This window comes from Meles meles, chromosome X (assembly GCF_922984935.1).
Source record: "Meles meles chromosome X, mMelMel3.1 paternal haplotype, whole genome shotgun sequence".
Lineage (NCBI taxonomy): Eukaryota > Metazoa > Chordata > Mammalia > Carnivora > Mustelidae > Meles > Meles meles.
In genome coordinates this window covers 105,572,323-105,587,784 of record NC_060087.1, presented here as the reverse complement: position 1 = coordinate 105,587,784, position 15,462 = coordinate 105,572,323, and the positions used below count along the sequence as shown (strand labels likewise).

Genomic DNA, 15,462 nt, shown 5'->3' with positions numbered 1-15,462 from the left:
TGTTGAGTTCTTAAAAAAATATAAAGATAGCAAGACATGATGTTTAACCCACACTATCTGAACAAACATGTTGACAATGGTCCCCGTTTTCTAAGAGTTCTGGAGAGTAAATGACAATTTTACTGTATTTGGTAGAGGCAACAATGAAGGAAGTATGTGTACTTTGTGGACCATGTTACAGAAAACCTGAAGTCCATTCTGCATCTCATCTGGAGTGGAAGATATGTGACAGAAACTATAAAAATACAAAGAGATAACTTGGAAGTATTTTCAGTTATAGAACAGATACCATTACAGAAAAATCATTGTAAAACAAAATTTTTTTAAAGTGTCAGACAAAAGACCACTTATGGCACAACAACCAAAAGAATCTTATGGTAATAACTATTTAAATGGGAGAATCTCTTTCAGTCACCTGGGGAAGTTTATCTCTAATGGGAATTAAACTACAAACAAAAGAATAATGATAAATGGTACTGAGTAATGAGATACTATGGAAGATCTTAGGGACTAGCAGAAAATTTTCAGGGGAGAGGTAAGGACCAAATGACTGTATGGTAGAATTCCAGAATGGCTGAACTGGTGACGGGCTGGAAGCTAAAAAATTAGCTTGTTGAATTCGGCATGAAATAAGGATATATTACAGGGAAATGTGGTCACAGAAACAGAGAAGAGGGGACAGACCCAAGTCATAATACAGATGATGACCATATCAGACAAGTTAGGATCCAAATCTATAAATTTAATAGAGTATACTTTATCTGTAGAGGTTCGTAAGACCAGTATAGAAATAACTAAAGCAAATTTTAATAGGTTACCATACATGTGGTAAATAATCATTTCTTAAGAAAAACAGGTGAAATTCTCATCATTTAAAAACCAACAAAATAAAACATAAATTTTAAAAAGGTAACAATTACTATCTTCCAGTATTAAAACATGTGCTACACATTATGTTACAAATATAAAGCTTTTGAACTCAGAACTTAATCAGAATCATGTTTCCTTTTTTGTACTAATCACCAAAAGACTGCTTTTCTGCCATCTCTTCTAGAGCCAAAGCTAATATTCATAAAAATCTCATACAGATTCCAGTAAAAAACAAAGTATTTAAAAGTCAAACTACAATTTTTTGCACTGGACATTTATTCATTCAATGAACATTTAACTTAGCACTTTTTATGTGCCAAGCACCAACAGGCAATGAAGTGGTCCCTGCCCTTGAGGAGCTCACAGTCTAGAAAAGGGACAAATTCATAAACAAATATTAATAATACAATATGGTAAGTGCTATAAGAAATATAAACATACACAGTGTTAATGGGAGCATAGATGACCACAGCTTCACTTAAGGTGACACCTGAGCTTATTCTTTTACAATGATTTTACCAGTTGCCAAGAAATGGGGGATAGGATTCTAAAATGTAGGCAGGGGTCATATTTTGAAGGATCTTGCATGCCATGAGCTAAAGAGTTTGGACTTTATCCTGTAGGCAATTGGGACCATGGGAAGGTTTAAGTCAAAGAGTTACATGACCAGATTCTTATTCTACAATAGTCATTTTTGATGGCAGTGTGAATGATGGAGTGGTGGTGGGGATTGAGGGGAGGAGTTTGGTGAGAGGATAAATGGGAGATTTGAGGGAAGAAAACAAGTTAGAAAGCTAATACAATGGTTCAGATGAGGGATGAGGACCTGAACTAAGCTGGGGAATCAATTAAGATGGAACAAAAGGGGATTTGTAACTATAATTCTGTGTACCAAAATAAACAAGGATTCAAATTTAAACTTTTCCAACAGATCAACCTAAGACTGGTCCTTTAGCTAACTAGTGAATATTTAACTTTCAAAGTTTTCTTCTGTTGGAAAGACCAAATTTTAGTTCCTTGATTATTTCAGCTAACTCCAGAGAGTCTGCTGAAATTTTTAGGCAAGGCACACATCAAAATATGTTAAAATGAATTAGTGAACTTCCTAGACTCAGACAATAAGGCACTCTCACTTACATGGCATGCTGAAGATTAGTTCGTAGTTTAACATAGCTCACTGCTGCTCTCTCCTGCTGTTGCCTTGCTTCCTCGTGTTGTCTTTGAGCTAACATCCATGTTACCTGCGTGCTTCAAGGAGAATTTTATTCTTCTTTTAACTTAACTTTTTTCTATGTAATTAATAAAGTTATAATACAGAAAATCATCAAATGTACTTACTTATAATCCAGAGGAGTTTGATGATGTTCAGTCTGCATGGGATAGACACTCATGAAGCTATCCTCAGGTCGTAATCTTTTGGGCTCTCTCATAATCGTTGAGGTGAGTTGTGGTGTCTGCATCATAACTGGGGTGTGCAGTGTTTGTTCTCTGCTTAACCACATACTGTCACTACTACTGCTTTCTTCAGCTAAAAGAGAAAATTAATCACAATAAAGTTCAGTCACTAACTTGGACTAACCAAATGTTTACTACAACCTGCTCTGGTCAACAAACATCTGGTTACCTTTCATATGCTAGTGCTTGAAACAGGGGGATGGATACCAAGGTATGTAAGGTGCCATTCCTGTCCTTGGAGACAAAGAAAACACAGGCAATGACAACACAGTGTGGTAGTGCTACAAGAGAGGGCAGCACAGGTAGAATGGGAGCAATGAAAAGGATCAGAACCAACTATCCAAAAGTGACTTCTAATTAGTGTAGATACTGTATAAACAGTGACATTTTTCAGGCAGGGAGAAGAACAAAAGCAAAAACGCCGAGGCATGAAACTGCAATGACTGAATCATTATTAATTTGCTGATATTCAGCAGTTTTTGACCTACAAAATTGGCAATTTCATATGGTTCAAACTAAGAGCTTGATATTCCTAGGGTAAGCAGCAAAAGGTAAGGCTGAATAAAAAGACGAATCAATTTACAGAAAGTCTTATAAGCTGTGCTACGGTGATGGGAACTACTGCCGAAGGTTTTATGGAAGGGAAACAAGTGGAAGTTACATGTTTTAGTCAAAAGTGGCAGTGTGGAAGGTGGACTTCAGAACATGAAGACTAACGAGCAAACAGGCCAGTTCAGAGACTAATTGTATAGCCCAGGTGAGTTAGAGGTGGGAACAGGAATGAATATAATGGAAGAATAATTCCTAGTTTACAGGATGCTCGCCAACTCCAAAGGGAGCACAAATCCATATACACATTAAGCACGGGACCAAAAACACCAGATTTCACACCTGCAAAAGCTATTTGTTTTCAAATCTGTAGATGCTGCCATGATTAACAGAAGACAAATTCACATTCAAGTATTACTGAATTCATAGTGATTTTTTTAAAAAGATTTTATTTATTTATTTATTTGAGAGAGAGACAGACAGACAGACAGAGCATGACAGGGGAAAAGGTCAGAGGGAGAAGCAGACTCCCTGTGGATCTGGGAGCCTGATGCGGGACTCGATCCTGAGACTCTGGGATCATAACCTGAACTGAAGGCAGTGGCTTAACCAACTGAGCTACCCGGGTGCCCTCATAGTAATTTTTTTTAAACCACTGATTTGGGAGGTGAAGTTGATAGCACTTGATGACTGACTGAGTATGAGTTTGCAGGAAAACTATTTTATTAGAAGATTATACATGGGCATACAGATGTGTTTTTAAGAAAAGAGTGGACAGGAAAATGTAATAGTACCTAATGACCTGGTGCCAGATAGATTAGACATAAATTTCACAATCTGCAATATACTTATATCAGCCCTTAAGTTCTACTGTGTTTAGGCTCCAATTTTGCCTTCAAAATTGCCCTGAACTAAAAGAAAAAAAAAATGCCCTGAACTGGCCAGTCTGTCAGCATCATTCTTCCTTTTTCTAACTTACTAATGCCCCAATTTCTATGGTTTTCTCCAAAAACTTAAACAAAGAATATGGACTCTTTCTGTAAAAGTTGAACTATCTAGTTTGATAATCTATCTTCAAGATATTATATAAATACCAATTCATTTGTTCTCCATGTAGTCTAAGGAAAAGGAGAAAATTAATGGCCCAGCATAAATCTTCAACAATTAACTATTTGTTCAGATGAGAAATACTTATAGTGATGTGCAGGAAACATCATCTTTTAATCAGGTAACTTTTAGACTTAAATCTAAGGCTGTAGTATTGTAAGTTTATGCAGGGTTTTTTTTTAAAGATTTTATTAATTTATTTGAAAGAGAGACAGCAAAAGAAAAAACACAAATAGGGAAGTGGGAGAGTGGGAGGGAGAAGCTCCCGCTGAGAAGGGAGCCTGATGCAGGACTTGATCACAGGACCTGGGATCCTGACCTGAGCTGAAGGCAGACGCTTAACTGACTGAGCCACCCAGGTGCCCCAGTTTATGCATTTATATTATTGGACAAGAGATATAACCATTACTCTATGGAACAATCAAGTATTGAACATTATATACTTGACAATGGCTGAAGAATTATGTGCCAGTTAGAAAATATGGCCCCCAAATCTTTGACACTCCTCACTTTAAGAGGTGGACAATTATGTCCCATCCCTTTGAAGCTAGGCCCTGATTGCTTGGTCAAGAGAATACAGTGGAAATTATGCTGTACCAGTTTCTGGCCTTAAAAACCATGGGCGCCTGGGTGGCTCAGTGGATTAAGCCACTGCCTTCGGCTCGGGTCATGATCTCAGGGTCCTGGGATTGAGCCCCGCATCAGGCTCTCTGCCCTGCAGGGAGCCTGCTTACTCTTCTCTCTCTGCCTGCCTCTCTGCCTACTTGTGATTTCTCTCTCTGTCAAATAAATAAATAAAATCTTTAAAAAAAAAAAAAAACCTGGCAGCTTCTACTTCTCTTTTCAGACACTTGCTCTTGGGAGCCCAGTCACATGCTGTGAGAAAGCGAAAAGCCATATGGAGAGGTCACATGTAGGTGTTCTGGCAGCAGACAATCCTGCTAAAGCCCAAGCTAATAGCTAGTACCAGATAGTAAAGGTGCCTCCATAGGATTTGTCACCAGCCTTTGAGTCTTCCTAGCTGAGGCATCAGACATCATGTCCCTTAAATGTCCTAAGTTTTGGCATAGTCTGTTATTTAGCAATAACTGAAATTTTAGCAATTATGCTAATTTGCTTAAAAGTTCCAAAGGAGAGGCGCCTGGGTGGTTTAGTCCTTAAGTGTCCACCTTTGGCTCAGGTCATGATCCCAGCACCCTGGGATCGAGGCCTGCATAGGACTCCCTGCTTGGCAGGAAGCCTGCTTTCCCTCTCCCACTTCCCCTGCTCATGTTCCTGCTCATTCTTTCTCTCTCCCTCTCTCACTGTCAAATAAATAAATAAAATCTTTAAAAAAAAAAAGTTCCAAAGGAGAGTGAAAAAGACCCCAAGTCCATTACAAACCAACCCTACAGTGCTAGTTCAAGAGACTGAAATGTCATATTGCATTCCACTTCTAGGATTACAGACAGAAATCTTTATCTCTATCAAGTTCTTCATGATAAATGACCTCTTCCCAGAAATTCAAAAGCCAGAACCTCCCTGAATCTACTGCTCCACACTCAAACTAGATAATCTGATCTCTTAAGTAACAACTAGCTTTATAATGCTGAGCCCATATCCCTATGCATATATAGTATAGCATACTAATTAAAAAACAGAGGTTCCAGAGTGAGACTGCCTAGCCACTGAATAGTTGTGTGACTTTATGTAAGTTACTTAACCTCTTTGTGCTGGTTCTCATCTGAAAAATAAGGACATACCTGAAGAGTTATGAGAACTGAGTTTATGTATATAAAATGATTAAAACACAAACTTACACATAACTGGACACACTGCGCAAGATACTGTTTAACAACACATATCTCAAATGTGAACTTACTGACAATTCAGTTGGTAAATGTAAGGGGTAAGTATAAAGAGAAATGAACCATGTTCTTACTGAGTGCAAGTTGCATGCCTTCAACTACTTTCCGTTTTCCTGTAGATGGTTTTGACTTTTTACTCCGCACAGTTGACCCCCGACTGCTGATTCCACTAATGACTGACATGGTATCATCATCACCACCCGCTAGCAAAGAATTTCGGTAAGACATCAGAGGAAGCCACACATCTTCTCTTCGGAGTGACATCTGAAAGGTCATGAACTTTTCCAAGTAAACATACCTTAAAAAGAAGTAGAAACCTTTGATACATAAAACTGCCACAGCTCTTTCCTCCTTTTTATTTATTCCTCCTAATGATCTTAATGTTCACATGCCATATGGAACATACAATGATTTTATTAGAATTAAACAAAAGTAATTTAGAATGAAATGAAACAAACATTTCCTCAAAGCATATAGTAACAAATAAAGGCTATTAATGTTTTCTCTCCTAATATGCCTCTGTTCTATCTTAATTTTACGGGTCTTCTGATAGAAAAACAAACCCAAGTCATATTTCTAGAAAGAAGACTGATTTAAAATCAATTTGGGTTCTAGTACCAATTCCACCAACCCCTAGCTGTGTAAGTATGGGCACATTACTTCACAATTCAAACTCAGCTTCATCAGTACACTGACGAGCACTTCTGTAGCTGTCAAGAGTCTTCATTAAATGAATATAATCCAGAGCATTTCAGCTTAGTATTTGTCAAGCATCCACTATGTCACTATGTCCCTGGCACTGGGGATTGGTACAAAAATGAGTTAAGATATAGCCTCTATCTGCAAAAGTTTCAGCCTGATGGAAGTCACATATTTGCCCTTGGATGCAAGTATCACAAGGATTCTATGGGTTACATGTAATATAGCAATCAAAATTCAACTAACATTTGTGTGATTACTTATGTGTTAGTCATTTTTCTCTTGGGATCTTTAGTAACTTTATTCTTAAGTCATTTTTCTCATGGGATCTTTAACTTTATTCTTATAATCCTGTGAGGGAGACATTTTCCTTGTTTGACAGATGAGGAAGCAAAAGATAAGAATGAGAAAGCAATATAACTATGATTCAAATCCCAGGCTTCTGACACTAAGAGTTCAGTGCTTTATTGTCTAAATTATGCTTCAAATACACAAACACAATTTTTGTCAACTAACTATAAAAGTGCAACCCAAGTAATCTGTTGTCATAATTATGACTAATTCTAATCAATTCAAAAGCACCAGTTTTGAACACCATTAAAGAGAAAGGATAAGAGGAATTAGTTACAAAGATAATACTTGGTGTGAAGCTCAGTATTTCTTAATTTTATTTCAGCTACACACAGTAGTAAGGTACTCCTCAAAGTGTGGACTTTAAACTGGCTGTCAGTCTAAAAACTGTTACCAATCTGTGACAAGATATGGAGCTTGAGCCAAAATACACTCACTGGTAGAAAGATTTGTAAGTATGTATCTACCACATAGCTTAACTGAACATTCCAGGTAAAGAGCCCTCCCCGATGCTACTTCCCTCTGATGCTATTTGTCCTCTTCCCTGCCACAAAGGCTACCACTAACTTGAACTGATATCCCCACACAAACTTTCATATTTTTAACATATTTTTTTTCTCAGTTTTCGATTTAAATTCCAGTTAGTTAAACATACAGTGTAACATTAGTTTCAGGTTTAGAATTTAGGGACTCAACACTTCCACAGAACATCCAGGGCTCATCACAAGTGCCCTCCGTAAGACCTATTTAACCCATCCCCTCAACCACCTCCCCTCAAGTAACCATTAGTTTGTTCTCTATAGTAAAGTCTATTTCTTGGTTTGCCTCATTTCCTCCTATGTTTGTTTTCTTTCTTAAATTTCACATGAGTGAAATCACAATATATTTTTAATATATATTTGTCTATAAACATTATTGAACAGTTTTATACTTTGCTTTTGGTACTCAACATTATGTTTTAAAAATCTAACCATTTTTGGAAGAGTGGCATCAGCTAATGTCATGGTGTTAATAATTTTCCAACATGTAAGTCTATCAAATCAACATGTTGTTCACCTTAAAATTATACAATGTTATATAGGTCAACCATATTTCAGTAAACTTAGGGAAAAACTTTTTTTTTTAATATTTTATTTATCTGACAGAGAGAAATCACAACTAGGCAGAGAAGCAGGCGGAGAGAGAGGAGGAAGCAGGCTCCCCGCGGAGCAGAGAGCCCGATGCGGGGCTCGATCCCAGGACCCTGGGATCATGACCTGAGCCGAAGGCAGAGGCTTTAACCCACTGAGCCACCCAGGCGCCCCTACTTAGGGAAAACCTTTTAAAGATGAATAAGATCTGAGGATATAACATGACTGTAATTGATGATGCTGTATTATTATAACTGCATAATTGAAATTTGCTAAAAGAGAGCTTAAGTGTTCTCAAAAAAAGCCAGGGTAAGTATGTGAGGTTTTGGATGTGTTAATAACTTGATCAGGGGGATCCTCTCATAATATATACATATATGAAATATCATATTGTATACTTTAAATATATTATAATTTTATTTGTCAATTATACCACAATAAAGCTGGAAAAATTTTTTTAACATTTTAAAAACAGAATAATCAATTTGGATGTGTGAATCTTATTTCAAAGCCAATTCAATCAAACTGTAGAAATAAAAGTCATTTATGACATGAAACTACCACAAATTTGAAGAATGACTCAGTGTTTAAAAACATTAAGGAATTATATTTACTTTGGAAAAAACCTAACCATTTTGACTGCTCATGATATTCCACTGTACAAAACTCTATTGATCTCGGGGCACCTGGGTGGTTCAGTGGGTTAAAGCCTCTGCCTTCGGCTCAGGTCATGATCCCAGGGTCCTGGGATGGAGCCCCGCATCAGGCTCTCTGCTCGGCAGGGAGCCTACTTCCCCCTTTCTCTCTCTGCCTGCCTCTGCCTACTTGTGATCTCTGTCAAATAAATTAATAAATAAATAAACTCTTAAAAAAAAAACCTCCATTGATCTCATTTTCTAATTGACAGATGTTGTTTTGGGGTTTCCTCTATCCAGACAACACAATGGTCAAATTCTTTTATGGTTCTCCATGTACTCACATGTAAGAGTTCCTCTAGGGTATCTACCTATGAACAAAATCACCGGATCATGAGATAGGGAGAATCTTAAACTTTACTAGACATTGCCAAATAGCTCCACAAAGTGGTCTTATACAAATTTATAGTCACCAACAATGTGTAAAAGTTTCTTGCTGGGGCACCTGGGTGGCTCAGTGGGTTAAGCCTCTACCTCAGCTCAGGTCATGATCTCAGAGTCCTGGGCTGGAGCCCTGCATCAGGCTCTCTGCTCAGCAGGGAGCCTGCTTCCCCTTCTCTCTCTGCCTACTTGTGATCTCTCTCTCTCTGTCAAATAAATAAAATTAAATTAAATTTAAAAATAAATAAAAGTTTCTTGCTGCACATCTTTGGCAACACATCAGACTATCAAGATGCCTTAACTTTTGCTAATCCGCTAGGCGAGAAATGGTTTTTCATTGTTTTAATTTATATTTCTCTGATTAACAGTGTTAACATTAATTCTTTTAACATTAATTCTTAATTGGGATAATTTATATATAATAAAATGCATAAAATGCACGGAACCTAAGAGTACAGTTGGGTCATTTTGCAAATAAATGCAGTAATGTAATCCACACACCTATCAAGATAAAGAATATTCCTACAAAGCGCCTTATGTTCCTTTTCCCATTCAATATCCCCAAACTTAAAGTATCCACTATTGTGATTTCTATCACCTGAGATTAGTTTTGTCTGCTTCAGAATTTCATGTAAAATGTATACAGTCTTTAAATGCAAAATATTGGTAGACTTTCAGAAGCAGTACATATACTAGGAGTTATTTGTATTCTCCTGCCCTTTTATACCTCAAACAGGAGAGTGAATTTTGAGTTTAATTCCATTAGCTAGGTTCTCTTAGAACGTAAGTCACCATTTTAGGATATTGCACTAGAAAAGTATTCTAACTGGTCTGCTGAGGATAGGACCAGTAGTTAAAGCAAAAAAGATAAAAAGGAAACCTACTTTCCAGGGTACTCACAGCTCAGCACATAGACTAAGATGCTCCTGGATGAATTACCAATATTACTGTCTGTTAAAGGTTCCCTCCTTTGTTAGACTAAGTGAAGAATGCAGATAAGGATACATAAAGCATTCAAGTTACACCTCTAAAGCCACAACTACACTGTGAGGGGAACACACAGAATTAAAAAGGAGTATTATGCATAAGATATAGTTATAATCCTTAAATCATAAATTTTCTGAAGCATAATTTTTTGTGCATTAATGTAATCCTGAATTCTAACCTGTGTGTGCATGCAGAAAAGAGAAAAACCAAATATAACAATTCATCTTTAAGAATTTCAAAACAAAATTAAATACAATTATTTTTAGCAAATACATACACCGTTCTTTTGTCTTGTCTGAGTAGTTTAGAAGAAAATTCACTCAAAATATCAAGAAATGCCAAATTTAAAGGTGGATGGCTCTCTCCTTGTGGGTTAGGTTCTTTAAAAGCAAATTCTATGCCATCTCTGCAACAGTAACAAAGAGACAAACATTAAAAGAGATTACAATACAAATTTGGTAACTTAGGAAATTTCTCTCTACAGTTTTATTCCACTAAGATATTCCTCTGCCATGTATTTAATCTGAGGAATAAAGGGAATAAGGAGGCTTAGTGTGAGAATGAGCAAATATATTTACATTTTATGTCACTATTACTTTAAAACAAAACAGAAACACAGAGGTACACACATACACACAGAAGCCTTTACTCTGAATGTGGTTTGGTATATCTACTTTCCTTCCTTGGTTCTCTTCTCCACAGAAAATAGCCCAAATTCTCTCATGTAATGATCAATACATTTTCTGTATTTTTCAAGACATAAAAAGGAAAACTAACTTAAAAATAATTATTAAAAACTATTTGTAGTGACCCATGTAAGAGTAAACTTAAAACTTAAACTTTACTCGGGGCCTATTTTAACTATAGTTACTTAATAATAAATACCTCTAATCAAGACAGCCACCCAATAGTATATTCTTATACAATACTGAAAATGTAACTGTGTTAAAAAAAAAAAAAACAATCCAGATGATACTGGAAAGAAGGAAAGTTATGACATGAAGAAAACAATATATTACCTTCCCAAAATAATCACTAATCACTACATGTATGGTTCTTAAATATTACCTACTATCATCCAATGTATTAAGAGGCATAAAAAGGAATTTGAGACTTTCATAGCAAAGTGAAAGGAGAGAGTAAACTGAAGTTGGGGAAGGCATGGAACTAACTTAAAGAGCAGAAAAACATCTGCAGAGAGACAATTAACACTTTTATAATTAAGTAAGGAGAATGGGAAGCCTAGGTGGCTCAGTTGATTAAGCGTCTGCCTTTGGCTCAGATCATGATCCCAGGGTCCTGGGATGAGTCCCACATTGGGCTCCTTGGTCAGCAGGAAGCCTGCTTCTTTCTCTCTCTCTCTGATAAATAAATAAATAAATAAATAAAATCTTTTAAAAAAATAAGTCAGGAGTAAAAGAGACACAAGTCAAACAAGAGAGCTTTCATAAAATTGGTTTGCTCAGAGGCTAAGCTCTTCATCCAGAATTAAGAAATTATCTATCTGTGTGTTGGTTATGTTAAAACTCTAAAATATGCTCATTATGTGAAAGTATGATTATCAGTAAATTACATGCCCCAAATAAAATCAGATCATTTCCAGTACTGATAAGGCAAAGAATATATGTAGACAGAAAGGTGGCTGTGGCTCAAAACATGAGAAAAGGTCACTACAAAATAGAAAACAGGGGGCGCCTGGGTGGCTCAGTGGGTTAAGCCTCTGCCTTCAGCTCAGGTCGTGATCTCAGGGTCCTGGGATTGAGCCCCGCATCGGGGTCTCTGCTTAGCAGGGAGCCTGCTTCCCCCTCTCTCTCTGCCTACTTGTGACCTCTCTCTCTGTCAAATAAATAAATAAAATCTTAAAAAAAAAAAAAAGAACCAGAAAGAGAAAAACTGCATCAAGTCTCAAGAATTTCTCTACCTAGCAGTGAGATTATAATAAAAGCTATTAAAAGAGATTTTATAATACTGATGAATGTGTTTTTCTTCACATAATTTATAAAGATTTTGTATTGCTTTAATTAAAGCAAAGACTTCCTATAAAAGAAGTTTTAGTCCCAACACATGTGTTAATGGAGATAGCATTATTACTGGTTCTCAAGAAAGGATATATGCCACAGATTTGAAAAAAAAATAACGCATCAACTGAGTTTGGTTATTCTAAACAAAAGAAGAAAATACAAAAAAAAAATTCATGATTAAAAAACAGGAGAGCTGAATAAAATATTTGGAGATTACTTGTGTAGCATAGCAATGGCCTCTCTTGTTTTCAATTGATCGAGTCCAAAAGTTAATGCAAAACGTCGAGCAAGCTCTTTTATGCCGCTAAATGTTGAGGACGATCTATCAAAATTATAGCCGTTTTCTTGTATCATTTCATTAAAAAGCTATTTGGAAAAAAAGAAAGCATGTTAAAGAAGTTTTGTTATAATTACAGATTACTAACATCTTTTAAGATCCCATATTCTCTACTTTAAAATATAGTAGATGCTCATAAATGAGGCATTTCATTTTATTCTAAAACATGGATTTTTAAAAATCCCATGATACAAATGAACAAAAACATAGTCCTTTATATATTCAGACCAGAGGTAGTTACGGACATTATACACTCTTAAGGTTATGGCACAACTCTGTTCTGCCGGTGTTAACTGGATCTTAAAACAGCATATAAAAACATAAAGAAAAAGGAAACCCATTCAATTATTAGGCAACTATGCTGTTACTCTACATTTACATAATCCATTTTCACATCAAGAACTTCTATCATAAATAAGCGCAACAAAATACAATTTTTCAACTACCAAAGGACCAAGGTTTTTAACAGACAATGGCTACTACTGCTAAGAATATTATACAATGAGCACTCTGACCTGGTAGATACAAAAACTGATATAACCTTTCTACGGGGGAATCTGTACTGAAAAACTGAGATAACCTTTCTACGGGGGAATCTGTACTGAAAGCTGTAAAATTCTAATGTCCTTTGACTAAGCAATTCTAATTACTGGCCTTTATTCAAAGGAATTATAATAGTATTTGTGCACGATACATAGGTACAAAAATGTTTTAGTGTTATTTAGTGTTATTTGTAATGGCAAGGATGGTAAAAGACCTCAACACTGAACAAGAGATCTTGGTTAAATTATGGTCCCTCTATAAAATGAAATACTATACAGTCATTAAAAATGCTCTGGGAGTATTTAATGGCATGAAGGTAGTATGGTTTTATAACATGAAAAATTCAGGCTTGCAAAATAGCATGCCCAATATGGTTTAGTTTTTATAAAACTTAAGATTTCATATAGACATAAAAAAAGACTAAGAAGGCTATTAAAAACTAAAAATGTATTTGTTAAGTGAAAAACAAGAATAAGTTGTATTTTTTTCTAGTTCCTGTATTTTCTAAACGTTCTACAGCGAAAAGCTATTATTTTATAGGAAAAGACTTAAATGTTACCTTTCAAAACCTTTTAAATCTTATTAACTTTAATTAGGAGTATCTAAATATGCAAACGGGACTAAGAGATTTAACACCTAGATTTCTTAAAAACAAGAAAACTTATCACATTGAAATAGGTTATATTCTGCATGGTCTCCAAAGACAGAAGTATATTAAGCATATGATTTTTATGCAACTAAACCTACCTCACCACTGTCAAAATGAAAATGAGTATTGCAGTTTGATTATTAAGATTGATAAATGGTCATCAAAATAAATATGAAAATGAAAAAAAGTAAAATTCACTTGAACCTTACCAGAGCAAGTTAGCCACAGCTAAAATTTTGGTGATTATTTTTCCAGATAGATATACAGATAAGTACAATTTCATAGGGATGCTATACTATAATCTTTTAAATTTTATTCTCAAACTATGTGTTGTGATCTTTACATATTAGTAAATACAGATCTACATTAATTTTAGGTGCTAAACGATAACCAATGCAGAGATACACTACACAATACATTAATCTAATATCCTCTTGATGGACAAATGTTTCTAATGTCTTGCTATTATAAACACTGTTGCCATGTGCAATATGGTATACCCCTTTTCGGAAACTTGATCTATTACCACCTTGGATAAAATTTTAAAAGCAGAACTGCTGCCACAAATGGCAAACACATTATAAATTTTAACATATACTGCCAAACTGCCTACCAAGGTTCTACCAACACATAGTGCTGACGGTACTATTCCCCCTCCCCCCCACAAACATTAGATAGCTGTTACGTTTTGCTAATCTTACCAGTCTGAAAGCAAAAAATAATCTTGCTTACAGTGTCTACTACTGAGATTGAAAATCTTATATTTCTATTTTTATGAACTGTTCTATTGCATCCTTTGCCCAGTTTCCTACTTGTTATCTTGAAAAGTATTAGGTATTAATTATGTTTGCCTAAAGTTGATCCTCTTCATATCTTACCTGCTGCAAACTGAGAATGAGGGTCTTTGCACACTGAATTTTGTCTATCTGCCTTGTTTTACTCATTGTTTCTTTGATGATATCTCCATAGTCATTATAATACTAGAAAAAAAATTTGTACAAATTAGAACTTTATTTCTTAAAACTCCTGGACAGTAAGACTAGTTTTATGTTCGTCATATGAGTAGTATATATTACAAAATTTGTATTTGGCTAAAATTATGCATTCAAACAGAGAAAAGAATGTTACTGAAACTTGAAGATAATTTCTAAGCATATTAATCCCTAACACCAATAAATTCCAAAATAGACAGTTGAGATCCAATCACCTTAAGCTTCAGACCAGTTTTAAGGAGGTGTGGAGTAAAATAATAATCAGGCTCTACACACTTTCAAAAGTAACAAAAAGGACATAAAGTTCTTCTGCTCTTTGTGAACTATTAAGACAATGAATATAATCGTTACTTTTATAACTTTTTCATTGTTAACTGGCATGTAGATCATGTGCCATTTCCAACTTTGTTAATTTGGCTTATAGAAACTAACAGCCTGGGGCCCCTGGGTGGCTCAGTCATTAAGTGGCTGCCTTCCGCTTGAGTCATGATCCCAGGGTCCTGGGATCAAGCCCCGCATCAGGCGCTGAGCAGAAAGCCTGCTTGTCCCTCTCCCGCTCCCACTGCTTGTATTTCCTCTCTCAATGTCTCTCTCTGTCAAACAAACATACAAAAAGAAGAAGAAGAAGAAACAGCCTGTTAACACTTAAAAGAAAACTCACTGTGTGTCGACATTTATGTTGTCCCATTATAATCTAAGACCTTGTTTCAAAATGAATACATAACAACACTCAGAGATAACAGGATAACCATGCCCTTAAGACTAATAAAATTGACTTTATAGGGGCGCCTGGGTGGCTCAGTGGGTTGAAGCCTCTGCCTTCGGCTCAGGTCATGATCCCAGGGTCCT

At 35.8% G+C, this 15,462-nt stretch overlaps 1 protein-coding gene across 6 annotated transcripts in view; it reads right to left on the bottom strand.

Moving 5' to 3' along the window:
* STAG2 (stromal antigen 2) overlaps positions 1–15,462 on the bottom strand; it is a 146,810-nt gene that overhangs the window by 9,457 nt on the left and 121,891 nt on the right. For 5 of the 6 annotated variants that reach the window (XM_045994926.1, XM_045994924.1, XM_045994929.1 and 2 more), the window contains exons 26-31: positions 14,500–14,601; positions 12,310–12,458; positions 10,349–10,477; positions 5,903–6,126; positions 2,209–2,398; positions 2,008–2,118 (exon numbers count right to left, since the gene is read on the bottom strand). In XM_045994926.1, coding sequence (XP_045850882.1) covers positions 2,008–2,118; positions 2,209–2,398; positions 5,903–6,126; positions 10,349–10,477; positions 12,310–12,458; positions 14,500–14,601 — 905 coding nt within the window. The remainder of the gene's footprint in view (positions 1–2,007; positions 2,119–2,208; positions 2,399–5,902; positions 6,127–10,348; positions 10,478–12,309; positions 12,459–14,499; positions 14,602–15,462) is intronic. The other variant, XM_045994930.1, reaches the window with a different exon arrangement.